Here is a 24,085-nt window from a genome sequence, read left to right on the forward strand (position 1 = left end):
ACCACAACTGTCCTCTAAGACTGGGTTCACATATATGCAAACTCGATGCGTTTTACAGCGTATCCAGTTCGCATAACATGTGAGTGTGACAAGCTTTCAATGGAGTTGGTTCACACATGTCCGGGGCAGCTGCAGTGCAAATTCTGAAAAGGGTCCTGTGCGTTTTTGTGGATACAGTTCAGGTGTAGTTTCAGGCGAAAAATCCGGTGAACACAAACACATAGGACAGGGCTCAAAATTTCAAGTCCTGAGCTACTAGCCAGGCCTTAAGGGTTACTCGCCACCAGTTGCCCCACCTATAGGAAACGCCCCCCCCATCATGTGACCATAAATAAGACATGCTGTGCCTTGTAGTCCTATATATGACAGTGGTCCTCAACCCTGGCCTACAGGGCCCACTAACAGGCCAGATTGTAGGTATTACCTTGGGGTAATGCAGACTAGAGTACTGCAATCACTGAGCAGCAAATTATATCACCTGGGATGTATTTCAGTTATCTTGAAAATCTGGCCTGGTAGTGGGCCCTGTAGGCCAGGGTTGAGGACCACTGCTATAGGAGACCCCCCCCCCCCCCATTATGTAACCATAAATAAGACATGCTGTGCCTTGTAGTCCTATATGAGACCCCCTCCCATCATGTGACCATAAGACATGCTGTGCCTTGTAGTCCTATATGAGACACCCCCCCCCCCCTTAGCCATGTGACTAGAAATATGGATTGCTGAGCCTTGTAGTCCTATATGAGACACCCCCCCCCATCATGTGACCATAAGACATGCTGTGCCTTGTAAAGCTGCTGTCAATCACAGCCAGTGAGGAGGGGGTGGGGCCAAGCTACACTCTGTCTATGGACTCAGAGAGCTGGCTTGTGAGCAAGCATGCATGAGTGCCCCCATGACAAGCGGCTTGCTAAGGGGGCACCCAGCGGAGAGGAGGAGCCAAGATCAACGGCAAGAGACCAGAAAAGAAGGGGATCAGGGATGCTCTGTGCCAAACCATTACACTGAGCAGGTAAGTATTACATGTTTGGTTTTTTTTTATAAAAAAATGCTCTTTTACAATTTACTCTAGGTAAAAGAATACTGTTAAAAATATATCAGAGTACTGTATATCAGAAAAATTGCATATTTAATCTTATAAATATAAGTAGTGATGCGCAAACTCACTTGTGTATAATGTACAACATAACTTTCAAATGATACAAATAAATAGTGCAGTCCATAGACAAATATGTGATCGTATTGATAAAATGTCCTTTGTCTATGGACTGCACTATAATTTTGCACTTTATAGTTAATGAATTGTCTAATATATGCACTTTATAGTTGATGATCTGTTTTTTATATTTGTATCATTTGAGATCTTTATTATACACAAGTGAGTTTACGCAACATCGCTAATATTTATAAGTCTATTTACTATTGTGAAACACAGTGGGTGTTAGCAGAAAATTTAGAGCACTGCCACACATACACACAATAGTCACTTTATTATTTTTATTGAGGTAGCACATTGCATATTTAATATTGTTTTCAGCCAGCAGGCAGAGCAAGTTTTGGGCACCCTTTTCCCATTTTTTTTCCCAGGCTTTCCTTAAAAAAAAAAAAAAAAAAAAAAAATCTATTTACAGAACCCAGTAGCTCATGTTGAACTTAGTGGCTGCAATTCAAGCAAACTCAAAGCAGTACCTTTTTTTTTTTTTTTTTTTTTTTTTCTTTCTCCCATCTGTCCAGTGGCTTCATATGGAGTTTCATTCAGAGAGACCAAGCCTGAAAGCAAACAGCTCTTACTGTACTTTCACTTATTAAAAAACCCATAGTGCTTTGTGACACCAGTCGGTGAACCTTGGCAATGATTTGGAATTACATTTCCCAAAATGCTCAACTACACCGCAGAGTGCATGAGCATCATGGGAAATGTAGTTTCAAAACATTTGGGGCGCCAAGGTTCGCCATCACTGTAGAGGTGCATCTTGTATTTAAGGCCTACGTTTAGTCATAAATCTTAAAAAAAATAAAAAAAATAAATTAGCACAAGGTACTGTATGTACAATCAGTGTGAAGTCTCCCTTGTGCTACTGGATGTGGTTTCAAATTAAGTCCTCTGTTTGGACCCCCCCCCCCAAATCCCTGCAGCCATATTCTTCTTGGTGCCACAGGGTTTAATAAATAACAAATGCACTTCAAGCGTCCATGAATGAATAATGAATAGCACTATGTGAATGGAAGACAGGGTGGATGAATGAAGAGGGCGTTTCTCCATTCATCGGTTTTCATTCTTTAAATCTATAGTATAGCTGTCACTGGAACAAGTGTCCCTTTTTGGAAAGTTTCCCCTCTTCCTGTACCCGTGACAACTCACAATTTTGGATTTTCCCATCACTTGCAGTTCTAGCTACCAGGACAACAAATAAGGAGGGGACATAGCAGTAGAAATCTGACAATGGTCCTAGCTATTCTTCTCTCCAAAACGGTAGAAAAAAAAGTTTTGGCTGTAGATGCACTTTACATTAAACACACAAGCACAAAAGACATGGTGTTTTGCTCTGTATCTCAGTATTTTTCTCTTTATTCCTCTGACAGGCATTTTTTGAGACGGCCAGTATGATGAGGCAAGTGTCACACAAGCATATTGTACTGCTCCATGGCGTATGTGTGCGAGATGTAGAAAGTAAGTAAAACCTTTGCAAATTATTTGTTGCTTGCTGTGATCTTAAAGAAAACCTGTCCTTCTCCTTTTTTTTTTTTTAATTTTTTTTTTTTTTATATATACCGTACTTGATTTGATTCTAAAAACATCTGTGCAATTTTATACTGCTTCACCTAGAGCAGGGGTCCCCAAACACTCTAAACAAAGGGCCCGTTTTCTGTCCTTCAGGATTTAGGGGGGCCAGACTGTGGCCAGTGGGAGTATAAAATACCCCAGGCTTGGTGGTCAGTGGAAGTAAAAAAATTGAGGTGAGGAGGAATAGTGCCCCCATCATTGGGGTCAGTGGGAGGAATAAGTGCCCCATTGTTGGTGTCAGTGGAAGGAAGTGTTGCCCCATTGTAGGTGTAAATGGGAGGAATAGTGCCCAATCTCTGGTGCCGGTGGAAGGAATGGTGCCCCATCATTGGTGTCAGAGGAGGAAATATTGCTCCAACATTGGTGTCAATGGGAGGAATAATACCCCATTGTTGGGTGTCAGAGGGAGGAATAGTGCCTCGTATCTGTAGGGGGAAGTGTGTCCCAAAGGCCAGTTAAAGGTAAGCAAAGAGCCACATCCGGGCCACAGTTTGGAGATCACTGACCTAGAGGGTAGGTAGGATTGATCTGTGCAATGTAGCATAGCAGACTGCAGCGATGATGCTATCATTGAGTCATCGTTGGTGAGCTAAGGTGGGATGGAGAAGAGTGGCTGAGCTTTTTAGCACAATATTTTCTCATTATCCTGGTCATTGACTGTCCACCACTTGCTGACAACCCTATAGCAGTTTTAGCAGCTGTGCGTCAGATCATGTGTGTATATGTATGTATGCGTGTGTATATATCTATATATATATATATATATATATATATATATATATATATATATATATATATATATATATATATATATATATATATATATATATATATATATATTATAATGTGTGATACAGCTCTCCCAGGTAGAACTCATGCGTGCCGGCGGTGGCTCACTCCCGCTGTGATCAAACGGTACGGCAGACTCGATGTCCGCCAGCACCTGCCAATTTGTTTAGTACACAGACAAAATGGCGATCTGCCTCTGTAAACAAGGCAGATTGCCATTCTGCCAGTAGGGAAGGCATTCATCCTGGGTTTTTGCAGGGACATGGGTTTATGCCATCCCTTAGTAAAAACAACACCCACACAGTACACAAGCACTGGCTAGGAACACATTTAACCATTTGATTGCCCCTGATAACCCCTCTCCCAGCCAGTGTCATTAGTACAGTGACAGTACAAATTTTGTAGCACTGATCACTGTAATAATGTTACTGGTCTACAAAAAGTTTGTTAGTGTCCAAATTGTCTGCCGCAATATCACAGTCCCGCTATAAGTTGCTGATAGCCGCCAATACTAGTAAAAATAAATAAATAAATATATATTTCTCTAGCGCTCATCGACAGACGTAGTCCTCGGTGATACACCACCTTCGGGTTATGTTACCTCCGCAGGAGCAGGACTAGACAGGAAATTAAAAAGCTCTGGCCACACCCTAGGGGCAGTCCCAGAGGGTATATCCTCTCTCTCTCTGCCTCAGCAAATCAGTTATTTTCTGTCTAGTTAGGAGTAAGGTCCTAGACACCTTGCTGGGATCTTAGGTCCTGGCAAGAATTTTTTCTTAAAGGATTTTTTTTAGACAGCTTTTTCTCCAGTGTTCCTGTGAGATCTTCAAGCAAGAAAGCTGAACTGGGCGACGGGCTGGATGTTGAGATCCGGTGGTCACCCAAGTTCAGCCTACGTGCGCGTGCAGGCCATAGCTCCGCGCTGGGTCGGCCGCGACAAAGTCCCGTTAAAAGGACTGAACCCGCGAGTTAAACGTCTCGCTGAAACGCCAAAGACCATGAGTCACGGCGTTCGTATCGGTCGACAGCCCTCCCGCCCCGGTGGAGAGGGGTACTGTCAGGAGTTGGTGCCCGCCTGGTTCCGGTATGGTGAGTAGTATGTTCCCCCTTTCCCCCTGACGGGTTTTGTGGTGAACGCGGGCCCCTCTCTGTATGGTAAGAAAGAGTCCTTTCTGTCCTATAACATGTCACAGATCCTCCTACTTTGTGTGATTTTTTGTGTACAAAAAAGCCAGGAGGCTTGGTTTGGGAGCTAACAATCTATTGTATACATGTTTAAAAGATGTAATCTGTGGCATTCTGGGAATCTTATGGGTTAAGTATAAGCTACCTACCAGTCAGAAGCCACGGACATGTAGACTGCCTTCCAAATCAGATCTCCAGCTATTAGCAGGCCTCCCGAACGGCCATGCGGTCCGCCAGGGGCCGATACCGCCAACCACGCCATATCCCCAGGCAGAGACAGTGTTGTGTGCCCTGCAGCACACCGCCATTCAGCAGGATCGCACGAGCCGCCATTTTGGCGTAGCCTCGTGTCTCCAGCATGGGGGCGGCCATGTTTGAGGTGATCCTACACCTCGTGGAGCTTGGGGGAGGCGCCGGAAGGCGTGCAGAGGGGCGGAGCCGCCTCCTTTCTTCCTGGGCAGCCAGCCAAAAGACTTCCTGTTTGTCAAGACAGCGCTGTAAGCTGTTGCAGTTTAACTCTGAGCATCAAGTGGTGAGCCTGGGGGTCTATCTCTCTCTCTCTCGATCGATAGCTAGCAGGTAACACTAAGGGGCTTTTTGTGGCGCTGGGGGTCAGAAAAAAAAAAAAAAAAAGTTTTTTTCTTTACTTTTGAATTATATTATCCAGGAAGTAACTGGAGTTATCATGGACCCTGCCACACATATTCCCCCACCTGTTTCCCTCGAGGGGGCCTCGGGACCCGCCGGTGCACAGAGTATAGAGTCATTTACAGCAATTTTGGAGTCTATGGTGGCTCGGGTGGAGGCGGCCTGTCAGGGACGGGGGTCAAGGAAGCGACCCCCGCCTACCCCTATACTATCTGACACCTCTGACTCTGATTCAGAGATGGTCACGGCAGTTGCAGGTTCCTCTGCAAGGGTTGCTATCCCAGGTAAAGCCCCCTCAGAAAGTGAGGAGGACGCTTCTTCTCTTGCTATTATTCAGGAAGAAGCATTGGTGGACGCACTAGTTGTGGCAGTGCAAGAAACCTTAAAACTTGAGGCTTTACCGGCAGAGGCAACTGAAACAGAGATGCCTTTTGGTACTAATAAGCCCATCAAGACGGCGAAGGCTTTTCCTGTACCTAAATGTTTTGGTAATCAGATTAAAGGAGAATGGGAACATTCTAAGCGTACCTTTACTATTTCCAAGCGTATTGCTAGACGCTATCCGTTTGAGGAATCCATCATTAAGAAATGGACGGTACCACCAATCGTGGATCCGCCTATTTCCAGGCTGAATAAAGCCACGGTTATTCCAGTGGAGGACACTTCGTCCTTTAAGGATCCGGTGGATCGAAAGATAGAAGCAGAGTCCCGCACCATCTTTTCTCTGATAGGGTCAGCATTTAGACCAGTAATCGTTATTGGTCTAGTTTCCCAGACACTTACGGAATGGGCGAAAATGGTACGCCAAGATCTTAGGGGAAAAGATATTCCCCAGGAGACATCTGATTTGATGGAACAGATCATACAAGGGCTACGGTTTATCTGTGACGCAGCCTTGGACACTACTCCCCTATTAGGGCATGCATCTAAGTTAGCAGTGATCCTCAGACGTGTGCTGTGGTTAAAATGCTGGTCAGCTGACCTAGGTTCCAAAAAGACCTTGACCAATCTCCCTTTTCACACACACGTTGAAAAAAAAAATCCAGTATTTTCAGAAAGCGGTGACCCTGAAGAATAAAATGGTAGTAGTTCCAATCTTTTATGTTGCATATTAATGCAACGTTTTATCAAGCACACATTTTCAGTAAACCATACATTTAGGTTAATTTTAGGACTTGCATAATTACCCAGTTTTTGGTAAATTTTTAAAAGATGAGGTTGTTACCAAGTAATTTGATACCAAACATGTCAAGCCTTAAAATTGTACATGATTCACAACTTAAACACCAACCATATTATACTGAGACAACACTCACAATTGTTTTGAAGTAATGAGACCCTTCGGAAACTCTGGAACCACCCAATATACACCTGATGATGAATGAGCTCCCATCATCCTTATCCTTGTCCCACACTCGAATTCCCCCTGTACGATGACGCTTCTGTCGAAAACACATTCGCTAGGTTACACCATGAATTTGAGGTCAAAATTAACTGAAAGGGTATTTCCCCTTAGCCCCCCAGGTGATATGACGCTTACAGGGCTTAACTCTGACCTTTGGCTCCATATGTTAACATGTTTTATTTTCGTTTTACCTTGTAATCACGGTTTTGTCGACTCACTTAGGCCCCGTTCACATACAAGCGACGCTACTTCGCACCGCGACCTCCGAGCGGCCGCCACGGACTTCATAACATTGAAGTCTATGCAGGTCGCTCCGGGTCGCCCCAAAGAAGCTCCGGACCCTTTTTCTAAGTCGGAGCGACTTGTGTCGCTCCTATTAGAACGGGTCCGCAGCTTCCCTATGGGAGGCGACCTACGGCGACCTGTGAGGCGACCAGGTCGCCTCACAGGTCGCCTTAGTGTGAACGGGGACTTATGTTCCACCGGTTTACTATTGTACTCTGTAGTAATATTTGTTATGTTTTATATTTTAAATAAAAGTTTGAAACAAAAAAAAAATTGTACATGAATGTGAAACCACAACATTGTTTGTTACCCAGTGTGCGCTGGTTTGGGCCATACTACCAGGGGTCCATGGAAGTGATCAGACGGCTGTACAGCTGCCCAATTGCTTTCAGCTGACAGTGGGCTTGACAGTTTCCCACATCTGTGGCAGCAAAAGGGTTAACTTGAGTGAGATGCTTGTAAAGCATGGTAATGTGTGGGGAAAAAACGCACCAGGACACCAAGGTTTGAATGGACCCTAAGAGTCCATTCACACTAATACGACTTGGTCAGCCTGACAAGTCGCGCACCGTCGCGGTCCATTGAGTAGTACAGGAACGGTTCTAATAGGAGCGACACAAGTCGCTCCGACTTAGAAAAAGGGTCCTGTACTACTTTGGAGCGACTTGCATAGACATTAATTTTATGAAGTCCGTGCAAATCGTGCCGAAGTCGCGCTGCACGCGACTTCACAGGTCGCCCCCCCCCCGTAGTCGTGCCGCTTCAGTGTGAATGCGGTGTAAAAGTCTGAGGATTGTGAATCAACAGACATTCATGTCTGACTATTTCTGGAGGAGTAGTGAAGGTGGATACTATAGGTCAGGGTTTCTCAACCAGGGTTCCTTGAGAAATGAGCAATTTCTGCCTCTCAGAAAAGTTCCCAATGACACCATTGTTCCTTTTAGCTATCTGTAAGGGGGAATTCTTCCCAATGATGAGAAGAGTAAGGAGCATTCTTCCCATAGACTGTCACATTGTGTCAGGAGTTAAAGATTTTTAATTTTTAGCATGGGTTCCCAGAGACCTGAAATTTATTTCAAGGGTTCCTTGAGTCACTTCAGTGACAGCACTGAGTCTGCTTTGGGCTGCTGAAATCACATTAAAGATGGCGGCACCCAGCAGCAGTCTCAGGGCTTCTGGATGTCGGCACAAGGGAGGTTTTTACAAGTAAAGAACCTAAAAATGGGTTACATGCTCATATAATCTTATGGGAAGACTGTTGTTGAAATGAATGATCTGGCGACAGTCTCGTTAATATCCAATGTTTGTGATGTTCATGGTTCATTCATTAGAAAGGAAATTGCTTATGGAAGAGATATAATATCTACATCTCTTTTCTGGATTGCTGTATGTAGCCATTCTCTTAATAGATTTTATATATATATATATATATATATACACATATATGACGATGTAATATTTGTACCTGTTGTACAGTTATATCAAAGATGTTATATTGCTATTGTTAATACTGTACATGTTTATTATGGCTGTTCAATAAAGCTTTTATTGAAAAAAAAAATAGATTTTATAAATCGCTGTTCTAGTGACTTTGCTTTCCTATGCCTGTATATAATTAATTATACTCAAAATAAACATTTTAAAAATGTGCATACGCATCTATGAACAGACTATGTATTTTATTTTAGACATCATGGTGGAAGAATTTGTGGACTTTGGTCCTCTGGATCTGTTTATGCATCGCAGAAGTGACTGTCTCACAACGCCATGGAAGTTTCAGGTGGCCAAACAGCTGGCGAGCGCACTAAGTTACTTGGTGAGTTAAAACAATAGCAATGTTGTTAAAACAATACTTTTTTTTTTTCTGGATTACTTGTGGTACGGTGAGAACCCCTGGCAGTATTCTTTTGCCGCTAAACCAGCTGCTCTTTTATCCTCATTTCAGTTCATACGTTATTTCCTATCTTTAGAGCCTAACTCAATATTTACTTTTACTTTAAATCCAGGGTCTCCAAACTTTTTAAACAGAGCCAGTTTACTGTCCTTCATACTTTAGGAGGGCCAGCGGGAGTCAAAAATATTGCCTGTGATCAGTAGGAGGCAGAATCGTGCCCCATCATTGGTATTAGTGGTACGAAATAGTGACCCATCATCGAAAGGAATGGTGCCCCATCATTGGTATTAGTGGGAGGTATATTATCCTATTACTGGTGTCAGTAGCAGAAATAATGCCCCATTGCTGGTGTCAGTGGGAGGAATAGTGCCCCGTTGCTGGTGTCAGTAGCAGGAATAGTGCCCCATTGCTGGTGTCAGTAGCAGGAATAGTGGCCCATCATTGGGTGTCAGTGGCAGGAATAGTGCCCCATCGTTGGGTGTCAGTGGCAGGAATAGTGCCCCATCGTTGGGTGTCAGTGGCAGGAATAGTGCCCCATCGTTGGGTGTCAGTGGCAGGAATAGTGCCCCGTCGTTGGGGGTCAGTGGCAGGAATAGTGCCCCGTCGTTGGGGGTCAGTGGCAGGGATAGTGCCCCATCGTTGGGGGTCAGTGGCAGGGATAGTGCCCCATCGTTGGGGGTCAGTGGCAGGGATAGTGCCCCATCGTTGGGGGTCAGTTGCAGGGATAGTGCCCCATCGTTGGGGGTCAGTGGCAGGGATAGTGCCCCATCGTTGGGGGTCAGTGGCAGGGATAGTGCCCAATCGTTGGGGGTCAGTGGCAGGGATAGTGCCCCATCGTTGGGGGGTCAGTGGCATGAATAGTGCCCCATCGTTGGGGGGGGTCAGTGGCATGAATAGTGCCCCATCATTGGGGGGGTCAGTGGCAGGAATAGTGCCCCATTGCTGGTGTCAGTAGCAGGAATAGTGCCCCATTGCTGGTGTCAGTAGCAGGAATAGTGCCCCATTGCTGGTGTCAGTAGCAGGAATAGTGCCCCATTGCTGGTGTCAGTAGCAGGAATAGTTCCCCATTGCTGGTGTCATTAGCAGGAATAGTGGCCCATTGCTGGTGTCAGTAGCAGGAATAGTGCCCCATTGCTGGTGTCAGTAGCAGGAATAGTGGCCCATTGCTGGTGTCATTAGCAGGAATAGTGGCCCATTGCTGGGGTCAGTAGCATAGTGGCTCATCGCTGGGGTCAGTGGCAGGAATAGTGCCCCATCGTTGGGGGTCAGTGGCAGGAATAGTGCCCCATCGTTGGGGGTCAGTGGCAGGAATAGTGCCCCATCGTTGGGGGTCAGTGGCAGGAATAGTGCCCCACTGTCAGTGACAGGAATAGTAACCCAAGGGCCAGATAAAGGCATGCAAAGGGCCACATCTGGCCTCTGGGCCACAGTTTGGAGACCACTGCTTTAAATGTGTTTGGGCCAGCTATTTCCTTTACTAATTGATGCAATAATGTCAGTTCTGTATATTGTATTTATTATCAGCTACATACAATATACAGCGCTGTGGTACAGGGACTTCCCATCTGCTGCCAGAATAAAATCGAGTCAGGCTGAGTGCTACTCTCAGCCATTAACTGGAAGCCTTATAATTTTATCAATCCAAGGTTTCCTCTGATTGGCTGAAGTGGAGAGGCAGGTGGATGATCTCCTGACCACAGTTCTAACCTCTCCTTACTTATTCAGAACAAAAAAAAGTAAGTTTGCTCTTTTAGATATGTTTTAACGGACAGGAATAATACCAAACACTGCTAACGTTTGTGAGCAGATTGCAAGACATGGTGGTACACACTTTGCACCTATAGGGCTAAAGGACTTTGCCCCATCAGTGCTTGAGGGTCTTGCAGTCCTCCAACCAGGGGGGTGGCCGCAGGACCGTCTTCCCAAAGTAGGTATTTTACTGCTCATATTATGGCTGTATATTGTGCAGGAAATAAATGGTTTAGTAAGCGAGAGAAATCAATAACGCTATTAATTTTCAGTGCGCAGGGTTGACTTCCCATAATAATAGCAGTTTATTGCTAAAATGGCTGTATTAAATCACTGATGAAATGCGGTAACCTCAATTAGCGGCAGTTCATTACTATCCCATCTATCAATTACTTCTCATCTCCGGCCGGGCAAGCTGACAGCTGCTGCTATATCAGACATCGTTCCTGAGAGATGAACAGAAAGCAAATAATCTCTCTGCATGTCATCCATTAGATGTGTGTTTACACAAGATTCCCAGCACTGGGAGATGGCTTTTCCAGTCAGCCTTGGTCTACTCTGTGGGCACAGATTTACAGTTAGGATGTTCATTTTTTATGCAGTCTGATACATTTACAATGAAAACATTTCTCTTATAAGATATGATGAAATTCTGGGATCTGGCAGGCAATTGTGTGTTATCTCTTGCAGTGTAATATCCGCTTGAAGTCCGCCTAACCATACATTACATTGCAGGTTTTAAGTGGCATACTGGGAGAATGCCTGCAGCTACAGGCGCCATCCCAGTATTGTCTCCAGGAGGCGATCAACTTTTTTGTAAAAGCCATCCTAGTGGCTAATTACCAACTGGATTGCTTTTACAGGTGCTGGAAGGGGTTGAATCAGCCATCCGCCCGCCAATACATCCGCCCGCCAATCCATCTGCCCGCCCATCCATCCACCCATCTGCCCGCCTGCCCATCCATCCACCCATCTGCCCGCCTGCCCATCCATCCACCCATCTGCCCGCCCATCTGCCCTCCCGCCCGCCCATCCAACTTCCCGCCCGCCCACCCACCCATCCATCCATCCATCCACCCACCCACCCACCCATCCATCCACCCACCCACCCATCCATCCATCCATCCACCCACCCATCCATCTTCCCCACCCATCCATCTTCCCACCCATCCACCCACCCATCCATCTTCCCCACCCATCCATCTTCCCACCCATCCACCCAGCCACCGGAGAACCTAGAACTGAAGCCGGCTTACCATAGAGCTCATGAAGGACCAGAAGGTCTCCAATGAGCTGGTATTGGAAACCGAAAGCGACAAATATTATTGTCCCTTCCGGTTTCCCCGGGAAGAAAACCGCACCATTTTTTAAATCTTGAAAGCATTTCATCACAAATCTTAGACAGAGATGCTTTTAGGACAGAGGGGACATCTGGGGTCTAAAAGATCCTAGATATCTCCATAAAGAGTACCTGTCACTGCCTATTGCTGTCACAAGTGAGATATACATTCCTGGTGACCGCAATAAAAAAATGTAAAGATTGCAGAAATAAAAACCAAATAAAATAGTCCTGTCAAAGTGCTGCACAACAAATAAGTACAAGTATGACTCGTATGTGCAACATAAGAGAATTGCATTATTTTATATACATAAAAAAAATACACTGCTCAAAAAAATTTGATAACACATCAGATCTCAATGTGGAAAAATATCATGCTGGATATCTATACTGGTATGGACTGGGTAATACGTTGGGAAGGAAAGAATGTAACCTCTTTTGATGGAAATGAAAATTCACCCTACAGAGGGCTGAATTCAAAGACACACCTTGTATGCATGCCCGACATTAGGAGCATGGCCCGATGTTGAGACGACGGATGGTGTCCTGGGGAATTTCCTCCCAGATCTGGACCAGGGCATCACTGAGCTTCTAAAAAGACTGAGGTGCAACCTGGTGGCGTTAGATGGACCGAAACAGAATGTCCCAGAGGTTTTCTATTGGATTTAGCTCAGACGAGCGTGGGGGCCATTTAATGGTATTAATTCCTTCATCCTCCAGGAACTGGCTGCATACTCTCACTACACGAGGACGGGCATTGTTATGCAACAGGAGGAACCCAGGACCCACTGCACCAGTGTAGGGTCTCACCATGGGTCCAAAGATTTCATCCCAATACCTAATGGCAGTCAGGGTGCCATTGTCTAGCCTGTAGAGGTCTGTGCGTTCCTCCATGGATACGCCTCCCCAGACCATCCCTGACCCACCACCAAACCGGTCACGCTGAACGATGTTACAGGCAGCATAACATTCTCCGCGGCTTCTCCAGACCCTTTCAGATCTGCCATGTGCTCAGGGTGAACTTGCCCTTATCTGTGAAAAGTACAGGGCGCCAGCAGAATGCTTCTGTTCAATGGAAAATGCCAGTCGAGCTCCACAGTGCCGGGCAGTGATCACAGGGCCCACTAGAGGAGGCCGGGCCCTCAGGCCACCCTCATGAAGTCTTTCTGATTGTTTGTTCAGAGACATTCACACCAGTGGCCTGCTGGAGGTCATTTTGCAGGGCTCTGGCAGTGCAAATCCTGTTCCTCCTTGCACAAAGGAGCAGATACGGGCAGTGGCGTAGCGTGGGTTGTCAGCACCCGGGGCAAGGCAAGTAATTTGCGCCCCCTAACCCGCAGGATTTTAGCACTCGACTCTCTTCCACTAGGTTAGTTAAAGAAACCCTTACCCCCTAAGCACATGTATTGTATTGTTTGTTATGAAAATACTGATGTAATTAAAGTAAAATGCATCTAAATACAAGTTTGAATGACCAGCGTGCCCCCTTTCAATGCAGAATGACCAGCGTGCCCCCTTTCAATGCAGAATGACCAGCGTGCCCCCTTTCAATGCAGAATGACCAGCATGCCCCCTTTCAATGCAGAATGACCAGCGTGCCCCCTTTCAATGCAGAGAGACCAGCGTGCCCCCTTTCAATGCAGAGAGACCAGCGTGCCCCCTTTCAATGCAAAATGACCAGCGTGCCCCCTTTCAATGCAGAATGACCAGCGTGCCCCCTTTCAATGCAGAATGACCAGCGTGCCCCCTTTCAATGCAGAATGACCAGCGTGCCCCCTTTCAATGCAGAATGACCAGCGTGCCCCCTTTCAATGCAGAATGACCAGCTTGCCCCCTTTCAATGCAGAATGACCAGCTTGCCCCCTTTTAATGCAGAATGACCAGCGTGCCCCCTTTTAATGCAGAGAGACCAGCGTGCCCCCTTTCAATGCAGAATGACCAGCGTGCCCCCTTTCAATGCAGAATGACCACCGTGTCCCCTTTCAATGCAGAATGACCAGCGTGCCCCCATTCAATGCAGAGAGACCAGCGTGCCCCCTTTCAATGCAGAATGACCAGCATGCCCCCTTTCAATGCAGAATGACCAGCATGCCCCTTTCAATGCAGAATGACCAGTGTGCCCCATTTCAATGCAGAGAAACCAGCATGCCCCCTTTCAAACAGAATGACCAGCGTGCCCCCTTTCAATGCAGAGAGATCAGCGTGCCCCCATTCAATGCAGAATGACCAGTGTGCCCCCTTTCAATGCAGAGAGACCAGCATGCCCCCATTCAATGCAGAATGACCAGCTTGCCCCCTTTCAATGCAGAATGACCAGCGTGGCCCCTTTCAATGCAGAATGACCAGCGTGGCCCCTTTCAATGCAGAATGACCAGCGTGGCCCCTTTCAATGCAGAATGACCAGCGTGCCCCCTTTCAATGCAGAGAGATCATCATGCCCACTTTCAATGCAGAGAGACCAGTGTGCCCCCATTCAATGCAGAATGACCAGTGTGCCCCCTTTCAATGCAGACAGACCAGCGTGCCCCCTTTCAATGCAGAGAGACTTACCTGCAGCGGCGGCTTCTCCTCAGTTCCCCGCGTCTCCTCGAGTCCTCCCCCCTCCTCCTCAGCCAATGGCATGAGTTCGCCTTTCGGCCAATCAGGAAGCGGGTATCGGACCTGCTTCCTGATTGGCCAGGAGGAGGATCCGGCTTGCAACGCCACCCCACCCTACACCAATGGACAGGTGAGGCACAGTCCAGCCCCGCCCTGACCTGCCTTTTTCAGCCATAGGGCGGTCACGCTGGACATCTCCCAGCCTAAAGATGAAGGCAGCCGCAGACAGTGTGTGAACTGTGTATGTCAGAGTCAGACCGAGTGATTCTGTGGATGCGCCCCCCCCAGATGTTGCGCCCGGTGCGGCCTGCACCCCCCACGCTACGCCACTGGATACGGGTCCTGCTGATGGGTAAAGGACCTTCTACGGCCCTGTCCAGCTCTCCTAGAGTAACTGCCTGTCTCCTGGAATCTCCTCCATGCTCTTGAGACTGTGCTGGGAGACACAGAGAACCTTCTGGCAATGGTACGTAATTTGATGTGCCATCCTGGAGGAGTTGGACTGCCTGTGCTACCTCTACAGGGTCCAGGTATCGCCTCATGCTACCAGTAGTGACACTGACCCTAGCCAATTGCAAAACTAGTGAAAACAGTCAGAAAAAAGAGTAGGGAAAAAAAATGTCAGTGGCCTCCACAAGTAAAACCATTCCTGTTTTAGGGGGTTGTCTCATTGTTGTCCATCTAGTGCACCTATTAATTTCATTAACACTAAAGCATCTGAAACTTATTAACAACCCCCTCTGCTACTTAACTGACCAGATCAATATCCCAGGAGTTTAATTGACTTGATGCTATACTCTGATTAAAAAGTGTTCCTTAAATTTATTTTTATCCTGGTGCTGCACCACTGTGTACCACCACCATGCTGGCACTTGCCTCAAATATTGACCCACACTTGGGTAAGATCTACTCAAACTTTCCCAACAACCCGGGTCAGGGACTGCACCAGAATTGGACACCTATCCATCTCCTCCACTTAGTAATGCAGAGAGCAGCTCATTCAGTACACCAAAGGGGAATAAAGGCGCTATCATAGCGCAGTAATGCAATTAAAATGCAATATTTATTAACCCCTAAAAGAATACTATTCACAAATGAAATGAAATAAATACACACCCTCACCTCGGCTGCAAACCAATAGATTTGCAGCCTTCACTGCAGCTTAAAATGCAAATAAAAAAAAAAATAAAAAAACATCAAGGTAACGGAGTACATTTCCTAGAATGTTGGTTTTAGATGATAGTAAAATGTCCAAAATTTTATAAACCCACCTGTTACACCTCATTTGATTTATTTGGAATGCTCTGTTTACTGTCCCTTATTGTTCCATGTCATGTTTTCTTCTGCAGGAAGATAAGGACTTGGTACACGGGAATGTCTGCACCAAGAACATTCTGCTGGCCAGAGAAGGGATAGAGAATGACTGTGGCCCCTTCATCAAGCTCAGTGACCCTGGGATTCCTATAACTGTGCTGACCCGCCAAGGTAAGAGAGCAGCAGTCCGTCTCATAGAACAACTGCAAAAAATTCTGCCCTTCAAAAAAATAAATAAATTAAGCACACACCCTTCTTCCATTGATCCTGCCTTGTTTAACCAGTTCTGAACCGGAAGGATTTTTCTCCTTAATGACCAGGCCATTTTTTGCGATTCCGCACTGCATTAAACGGAAAATTGTGCGGCCGAGCGACACTGTACCTAAAAAAAAAAAAAAAAAAAAAAAAAAATTGATGCCCTTTTTTTCCTACAAATAGAGCGTTCTTTTGGTGATATTTGATCACCTGTGAGATTTTTAATTTTTTTGCGGTATAATCAAAAAAAGAGGGACAATTCCGAGGGGAAAAAAACAATATTTTTCACATTCTGCTATATAACATTCCCAAAAAAAATGTAAATATCTAAATTTGTCATCCTTTTAGGCCAATTTGTATTCTGCTACATATTTCTGGTAAAACAAATCGCAATAGGCGTATTTTAATTGGTTTGCGCAAAAGTTATCGCGTCTACAAACTAGGGGAAAGATTTGTCATTTTTCTTTAGGGGTTAACCTAAAGGTGATCAAAGGGTTAATGTGGAGCCTAGGGAAGTGTTTTCTAACTGTGGGGGGGGGGGGAGGAACTTGTGAAATGATTAGAGAGACCTGTGTTCCTATATAGCAGGATCACAGGCGCTCTATGATCATTTCAGAGAGAACAATGGTTCAGCTGACCATCCTTCTCTCTCTCAGCGGGGAGCGATCGCGGGTGCCTGGTGGCAATCGCGGCCTGCCGGTTCCATTGATCTGCATCCTCGCTGCCTAGTGGCGGCGGGAGCATGCTTCCAGTGGCGCGCTTTTGCCCTCCAGCACCACTCCTGCGAACCGACCTACCCCTACGTCGATTCGCGCTGCCGAGCCAGCCTGCTGCAGTAAAACTACGGCGGGCGGTCGGCAAGTGGTTAAAGAGCTAAGCTTGCTGAAGGATGTGAATTGACGTGGAGGTCAGAGTGGGATCAGAACTCAGATGCTGCAGAGTCTCGGAAAGCTTCCCTGCGTGTGCCTGAATGCAGACAGTGCGAGTTTGAGGCCGGGCACCAACACAGATGTCAAATTGAGCGTATCGGCTGTATCCCAAGCGACATGAGTGGAACTGCCTGCACATGGATGGGGGCTCTGACTTGCTTCAGCTTGTAATGCACACTGTGACAAGCTTTTTTTCTTTTTGGCTTCGTACACACAGGTGTACTTAAAGCGGAGCGCCACCCAAAAGAAGTTGTTCTGCTTTAAAGAGGATGTAAACCGCTGCCTTTTTTTTTTTTCTGGCCTGCAAAGTAAAGGCATATGCATTGCATACTAGCACGTTATGTGAAATTTGCCTGCAAACGAAGCCCTCCACCGATGCTTTGTCCCCACTGGAAGCCACATCCATCTTAACCCATCTTCCTTCCGGGTCCGAAGACTCCGGCTGTGTGACTGGCCCGAGGCCAAGTGACGTCACTCCTGTGCATGCGCGTGGGAGCCACCGGTCACGGCACAGGGCTCTGAAGAAATGGCACGGGTGGCCTTTCCTGCAGAGCGCATGTGCGGATGACTTCATCGGCTGCATTTACACTAAATATCTCTTTATCTGTGCACGTTTAGGAATGATTTACGGTACCTATAGGTAAGCCTTATTATAGGCTTACCTATAGGTACAAATAATCGATGGAAGTTTACAACCACTTTAAGTACTCCTACACTCCTCCCCTAGTTTTGACAGGTACCCCCTCCAACTTTCGCTCTAATTGCCTAGGCGATCTGAGCTGAAGTTCTCCCCCCCCCCCCCCCCCCCCGCCTCCCTTCGTGCAGTTTTCTGGGAGACGTTGCAGGTCCCAGAAGACTGCCCGACCAAGTGGCGTAGCACGACATGCGCATGTGCAGTGGGTACCCCACTTTGCAGCCACAAGCTGTCCCAGCCGGGTGCTCAGAGTTGAGATGCCAGAAAGAAAAGGTGGGCACATCCCTGGATCGTGGGACAGGTGGGTGTGTGTTTTATTAAAAGTCATCAGGTACAGTTTTTGTAGCTGCTGACTTTGAATGAACACAAAAACAATTGGAGCTCCGCTTTAAGCATGTTATATGCAAGAGCCGTGTTTGCCCGCAGTTGGGATGCAGCGGCTGAGTGGACACATTTGACATCGGTGCATATCCCTGTACATGTCTGTGCAGCCAGTTGACATGAATGGGACTGCCTGCGCAGGGATGCACAGAACACCCGTGCATCCCCATGCGGGCATGCATGGCCCTCGCACGGGTGTACACTTGACTACGCCCATGTGAACAAGACTTTATAAAACACAGTGAGTGCTGCTTTATAATTGTGCATGTTTCATTGGTTTGAACACTACAAACCTACCAGAGTGCTGCTGAAATGATTCAACGTCATATGACCAGCCTTTCCTCCAATTATGGAGTCCTGTTTCCTGAGATAGATAAGCAGAGAAAACTTGAGACCGTGCAGGATCCACAGCGTGGGCTTTATTTTATGAATGAACTGTATAATGTAGGCAGCAGCGTGACCTACAAAGTATATAGTATAGAGATTTCTGCTCCTTGTTATAAATGGGTGCCTTAGTCCTCATTTATTTCTTTTTTTTTTTTTTTTTTTTTTAACCCTAGAGCGTGTGGAAAGAATTCCGTGGCTTGCACCGGAGTGTGTGGAAGATTCCCGAGCCTTGAGTGTAGCTGCTGATAAATGGAGCTTTGGAACCACATTGTGGGAGATCTGCTTCAATGGAGAGATTCCCCTAAAGGACAAGACCCTGGCAGAGGTATTGGTGACCTGTTTTCCCCGGTGCGATGTTGCTTGATGTCATATGGGTTAAAGAATATCTCCAATTCAGAGCTGATAATTTAGGTTTTTACCATCAAGTTAAATCATATGTTGGCTGCTTAGACCACCTGGGGGTGTGAGGCCTTTTAACCAGAATTCCCAGTTCCATGGCCATTACAAAGCCTGAGAAGGGTTGAAATGTAAGCGCCACACCACTGCTAAGTCCAGATGCAACTTTATTTAATTAAAAACATGAAAGAAAGGAGGCGCAAGCACCTAGAGCCGGGGTCCTCAATAGGCGGACTCCGGGCCGCCTCCGGACCCACACGGATTAAAATCTGGACCGCCGAAGCGGTCTGCTTCCTTCTGTCTCAGCGGGGGACAGAATGGAGAGGATCGGGAGGATCGGACTGGCTGTGTTTAGCGCTGCATGATTACAAAAAGCCGAGTACAAGTTCTTCTGCGGCGGAGAGGATGTCCTACAAAGTCCCGCCTCCTGGGCCGGCTGTTACCTATGATAGACAGAACACTGGTGACGTCTATCATAGGAGCCAGTGTCCAGGAGGCGGGACTTTGTAGGACATCCTCTCCGTCGGGTAAGAAGAACTTGTACTCGGCTTTTTGTAATCATGCAGCGCTAAACACAGCCACTCCGATCCTCTCAATTCTAACCCCCCCCCCCGCTGATGACAGAAGGAAGCAGACCTCGGCGGTCCAGATTAATGGGGGCACGCACACTGGTCACTGCATTATTGGGGGCACAAACACTGGTCACTGCATTATTGGGGGCACAAACACTGGTCACTGCATTATTGGGGGCACAAACACTGGTCACTGCATTATTGGGGGCACAAACACTGGTCACTCTGCATTATTGGGGGCACAAACACTGGTCACTCTGCATTATTGGGGGCACAAACACTGGTCACTCTGCATTATTGGGGGCACAAACACTGGTCACTCTGCATTATTGGGGGCACAAACACTGGTCACTCTGCATTATTGGGGGCACGCACACTGGTCACTCTGCATTATTGGGGGCACAAACACTGGTCACTCTGCATTATTGGGGGCACAAACACTGGTCACTCTGCATTATTGGGGGCACAAACACTGGTCACTCTGCATTATTGGGGGCACAAACACTGGTCACTCTGCATTATTGGGGGCACGCACACTGGTCACTCTGCATTATTGGGGGCACAAACACTGGTCACTCTGCATTATTGGGGGCACAAACACTGGTCACTCTGCATTATTGGGGGCACAAACACTGGTCACTCTGCATTATTGGGGGCACACACACTGGTCACTCTGCATTATTGGGGGCACGCACACTTTTCACTCTGCATTATTGGGGGCACAAACACTGGTCACTCTGCATTATTGGGGGCACAAACACTGGTCACTCTGCATTATTGGGGGCACAAACACTGGTCACTCTGCATTATTGAGGGCACACACACTGGTCACTCTGCATTATTTGGGGCACACACACTGGTCACTCTGCATTAATGGGGGCACACACACGGTTGCTCTGCATTAATGGGGGCACGCACATGGTCACTCTGCATTAATGGGGGCACGCACATGGTCACTCTGCATTAATGGGGGCACGCACATGGTCGCTCTGCATTATTGAGGGCACGCACATGGTCGCTCTGCATTATTGAGGGCACACACACTGGTCACTCTGCATTATTGGGGGTACACACACTGGTCACTCTGCATTATTGAGGGCACACACACTGGTCACTCTGCATTATTTGGGGCACACACACTGGTCACTCTGCATTAATGGGGGCACACACACGGTTGCTCTGCATTAATGGGGGCACGCACATGGTCACTCTGCATTAATGGGGGCACGCACATGGTCACTCTGCATTAATGGGGGCACGCACATGGTCGCTCTGCATTAATGGGGACACGCTCTGCATTAATAGGGGCACACACATGGTCGCTCTGCATTAATGGGGGCACACACATGGTCGCTCTGCATTAATGGGGACACCCTCTGCATTAATGGGGGCACACACATGGTCGCTCTGCATTAATGGGGGCACGCACATGGTCGCTCTGCATTAATGGGGACACGCTCTGCATTAATGGGGGCACACACATGGTCGCTCTGCATTAATGGGGGCACACACATGGTCACTCTGCATTAATGGGGGCACGCACATGGTCGCTCTGCATTAATGGGGGCATGCACATGGTCACTCTGCATTAATGGGGGCATGCACACTGGTTGCTTTTCATTAATGGGGGCACGCACAATGGTCGCTCTGCATTGGATGGGGGCAAGTTTTGGGGAATGCCTTTTTTTGTTGTTGGCGTTCTGTATTTGGAATTTGACGGTCACTTTTCCGGACCTCGGACTGAATGGAAAATTTGTAAGTGGACCTTTCAAGTTTACATTTGAGTACCCCTGACCTAGAGCATTACCCTTTGACGCCTTCTTATAATTTATTGAATGCCAAAAACATACTCGCAGGCATGAAGATTAAAAGAGCTCTGAGGAAGGGAGCATGCCTCCCGAAAGGCGTCAGCGGTCCTAAGCACAGGGACATCCTTTCCACATGAGGTGGACTTGTTTTATGCGATTTTAATCTTCGTGTTTGTGAGTATGTTTTTGGCATTCAATAAATTATAAGAAAGTGTCAAAGGGTAATGCACTAGGTGCTTGCGCCTCCTTTCTTTCATGATTCTAGTCTTTGGAGATCCCTCATCTGAGGAGAGCAGCACGCCTACCATTCCCGATGGAGTGAGCACTTGGGGAATTTCGCTGTTTATTTCATTAAAGGTCAGGGGTACAATTCAAGAAATATCCAACACCTTTCGGCGGTCTACGTGCCCCCTTCATCAGCTTAACTGGCAACCAAGTAAAAACCAGAGAACTGGACCTACAATTGTGTTCATTCCAGTGTGAGTTGAAAGCACAGGCCTAATCGGCAGCTTGTTTGGCAGCAACCATGCTACTAGTCCACTTGGTTGCCAGTCAAGCCCTGATGAAGGGGGCACGTAGACCCCTGTAACGCGGTGGCTATTTCTTGAATTGTACCCCTGACCTTTATTGTAATAAAGTTGCATCTGGACATCTTAGACGTGGTGTGACCCTTCAATTTCAACTCTCTTTACATTACACTACAAGCCAAGGAGACACTGGAGATCCTCTGGGGTGTAGAAGCCGCCTTGCCCAGGAACCAGATAATTTACACCAACATTAATACCTTAAGATAACAACAATAGCAGTAAAATAAACCTATGGGTCCAGCGCTGTAATGGATCAATTGGCACCCCGACTGGGTAGCTCCTTGTGCTTCCCGAGGGCTCAAAGCACTCCACCAGACACCATAACCACCTCAGACCCCATGAACCGCCGCAGCTTGGTTGGGGTCTTGCCGTTTCCTACCCACCCTGGACCTACGACAAGGCTCCAGGTTCCAGTGGGTGAACCTCTCTTTCCCCAGAGAGTGCAGCAGGAATAGGAACACGAACAAGCTCTTACAAGAGTTTAGTGATTATTCAAGGGAGTATGAAGAGCATAGCAATCCCTTGTAGCAGATTCCCCCAATAAGAGACAGACTCTCGATTGAGGGTGAAGTAGAACTCTTTATTGAACAGTCTCACAGAATTTATATACACATGAGCACACACCCCTTCCCCCCCGATCAAATTACTACACACAGGTCAGGGGTTGCCTGTTTACATTATCATATGCAGAGGAAATTGTCTACAGAAACGGAATTAACCTGAACTAATTATCTGGCCATCTGGACAGAGCAATGAAAGGGTCATTAACGTTTAACAATGGGACAGGTAGACTTTAACACAATACACATTCCATCTCAAAACAGACAATAGGACAAGTCTGCCAAGGACAGTCTGTGTGTCTCCTTCATTGAAATACATGGAATACACATCTAGGTGTCAGTGTAAAGTGGGATTAAATCGTCACAGTTCTTGATAGATATTGTTGATAAATATTACTCTCCCATTTGAAGTTATCCAAACCATTTTCTTAGCGTCCCCCAAGTATCTGTCCCTCACTCCAAGTGACGGTGAACACCGTCACAAGCGCTATTTTCCACTTTCCTCAACCATTACAAAGCCTAAAGCTGGCCATACATACAATCTCTGTACAGTTTCCTTTAGATTTAACTTCAACTATGTAGTTCAAGGGGGCCTGCCTGATTGCATACAAATTGAAATTGTTTCGGTTTGATCTCCTTGTATATGGTTTTGGTAAATCTACAAGAAAATTGTATAAAGTATGGCCAGCCTAACACTTCCCCCAACATAAAGAGTAAGCTTATGAATTGGGGAGCTTATCCTCCCCAGCCAATCTTGTACTTTAATTCTCAGAAATGAAAACACAAAGAGCTGGTGAGCTGTGCATCATACCTCTATGGCACATCGTATATGTTCCTCCATGAAGAGGGCTGGCAGAACTTGCAATGGAATAACTATATCTAAGAGTCGGTTCACACTGGGGCGACACGACTCTGTACTACTTCGGGGGCGACTTGTGCATTCCCGTGCACCACGGCTTCGGAGCGACTTGCACGGACTTCACATAATAGAAGTCTATGCAAGTCGCTCCAAGGTCGCCCCGAAGTAGTACAGGACCCTTTTTCTAAGTCGGAGCGACTAGTGTCGCTCCTATTAGAACGGGTCCTGTAGCGGTCAGTGGACCGCGAGGGAGCGCGACTTGTCAGGCTGACAAGTTGCCTGACAAGTCGCGCTAGTGTGGACCGGCTCTAAAGCTGCGTATACACATTCAGTTTTTGTTTCTCCAACCAACGGGTTGAAGAGGGAAAAAAAAAAAAAGATTCCGGCATCACCACAAACCATGTCATTGCAGGGAATTCTCCCACGGTTCTATTGTATTCAGGCAGCGAGGGAAGCTCCCCCACAGCAGAATACACAAATCTGCACTGCAGCTCTTGGCTGCAAGGCTGATGGGTTCACACTGGTGCAAACACACATCGCATGTGATTCGCATCGCATTGCTGTGCAGATCACATGCGATGTCTGTGCGGTGCGAATTCAGCCATACAGTTTGGCTGAATTTGTAACACATTTGGACCGAAATGGTGCAGGACCCTTTTTTTGGGT

General features: G+C 46.9%; 1 protein-coding gene across 1 annotated transcript in view; it reads left to right on the forward strand.

Moving 5' to 3' along the window:
* The window catches only part of JAK1 (Janus kinase 1), a 150,533-nt gene that overhangs the window by 86,401 nt on the left and 40,047 nt on the right, over nt 1-24,085 (forward strand). Inside the window, 4 exon segments of the mRNA XM_082264987.1 lie at nt 2,584-2,671; nt 8,786-8,913; nt 16,027-16,162; nt 18,811-18,962. Of these exon segments, the coding sequence (XP_082121113.1) occupies nt 2,584-2,671; nt 8,786-8,913; nt 16,027-16,162; nt 18,811-18,962 (504 nt within the window).

This window comes from Pelophylax lessonae (genome assembly GCF_965119305.1).
Source record: "Pelophylax lessonae genome assembly, chromosome: 8".
Lineage (NCBI taxonomy): Eukaryota > Metazoa > Chordata > Amphibia > Anura > Ranidae > Pelophylax > Pelophylax lessonae.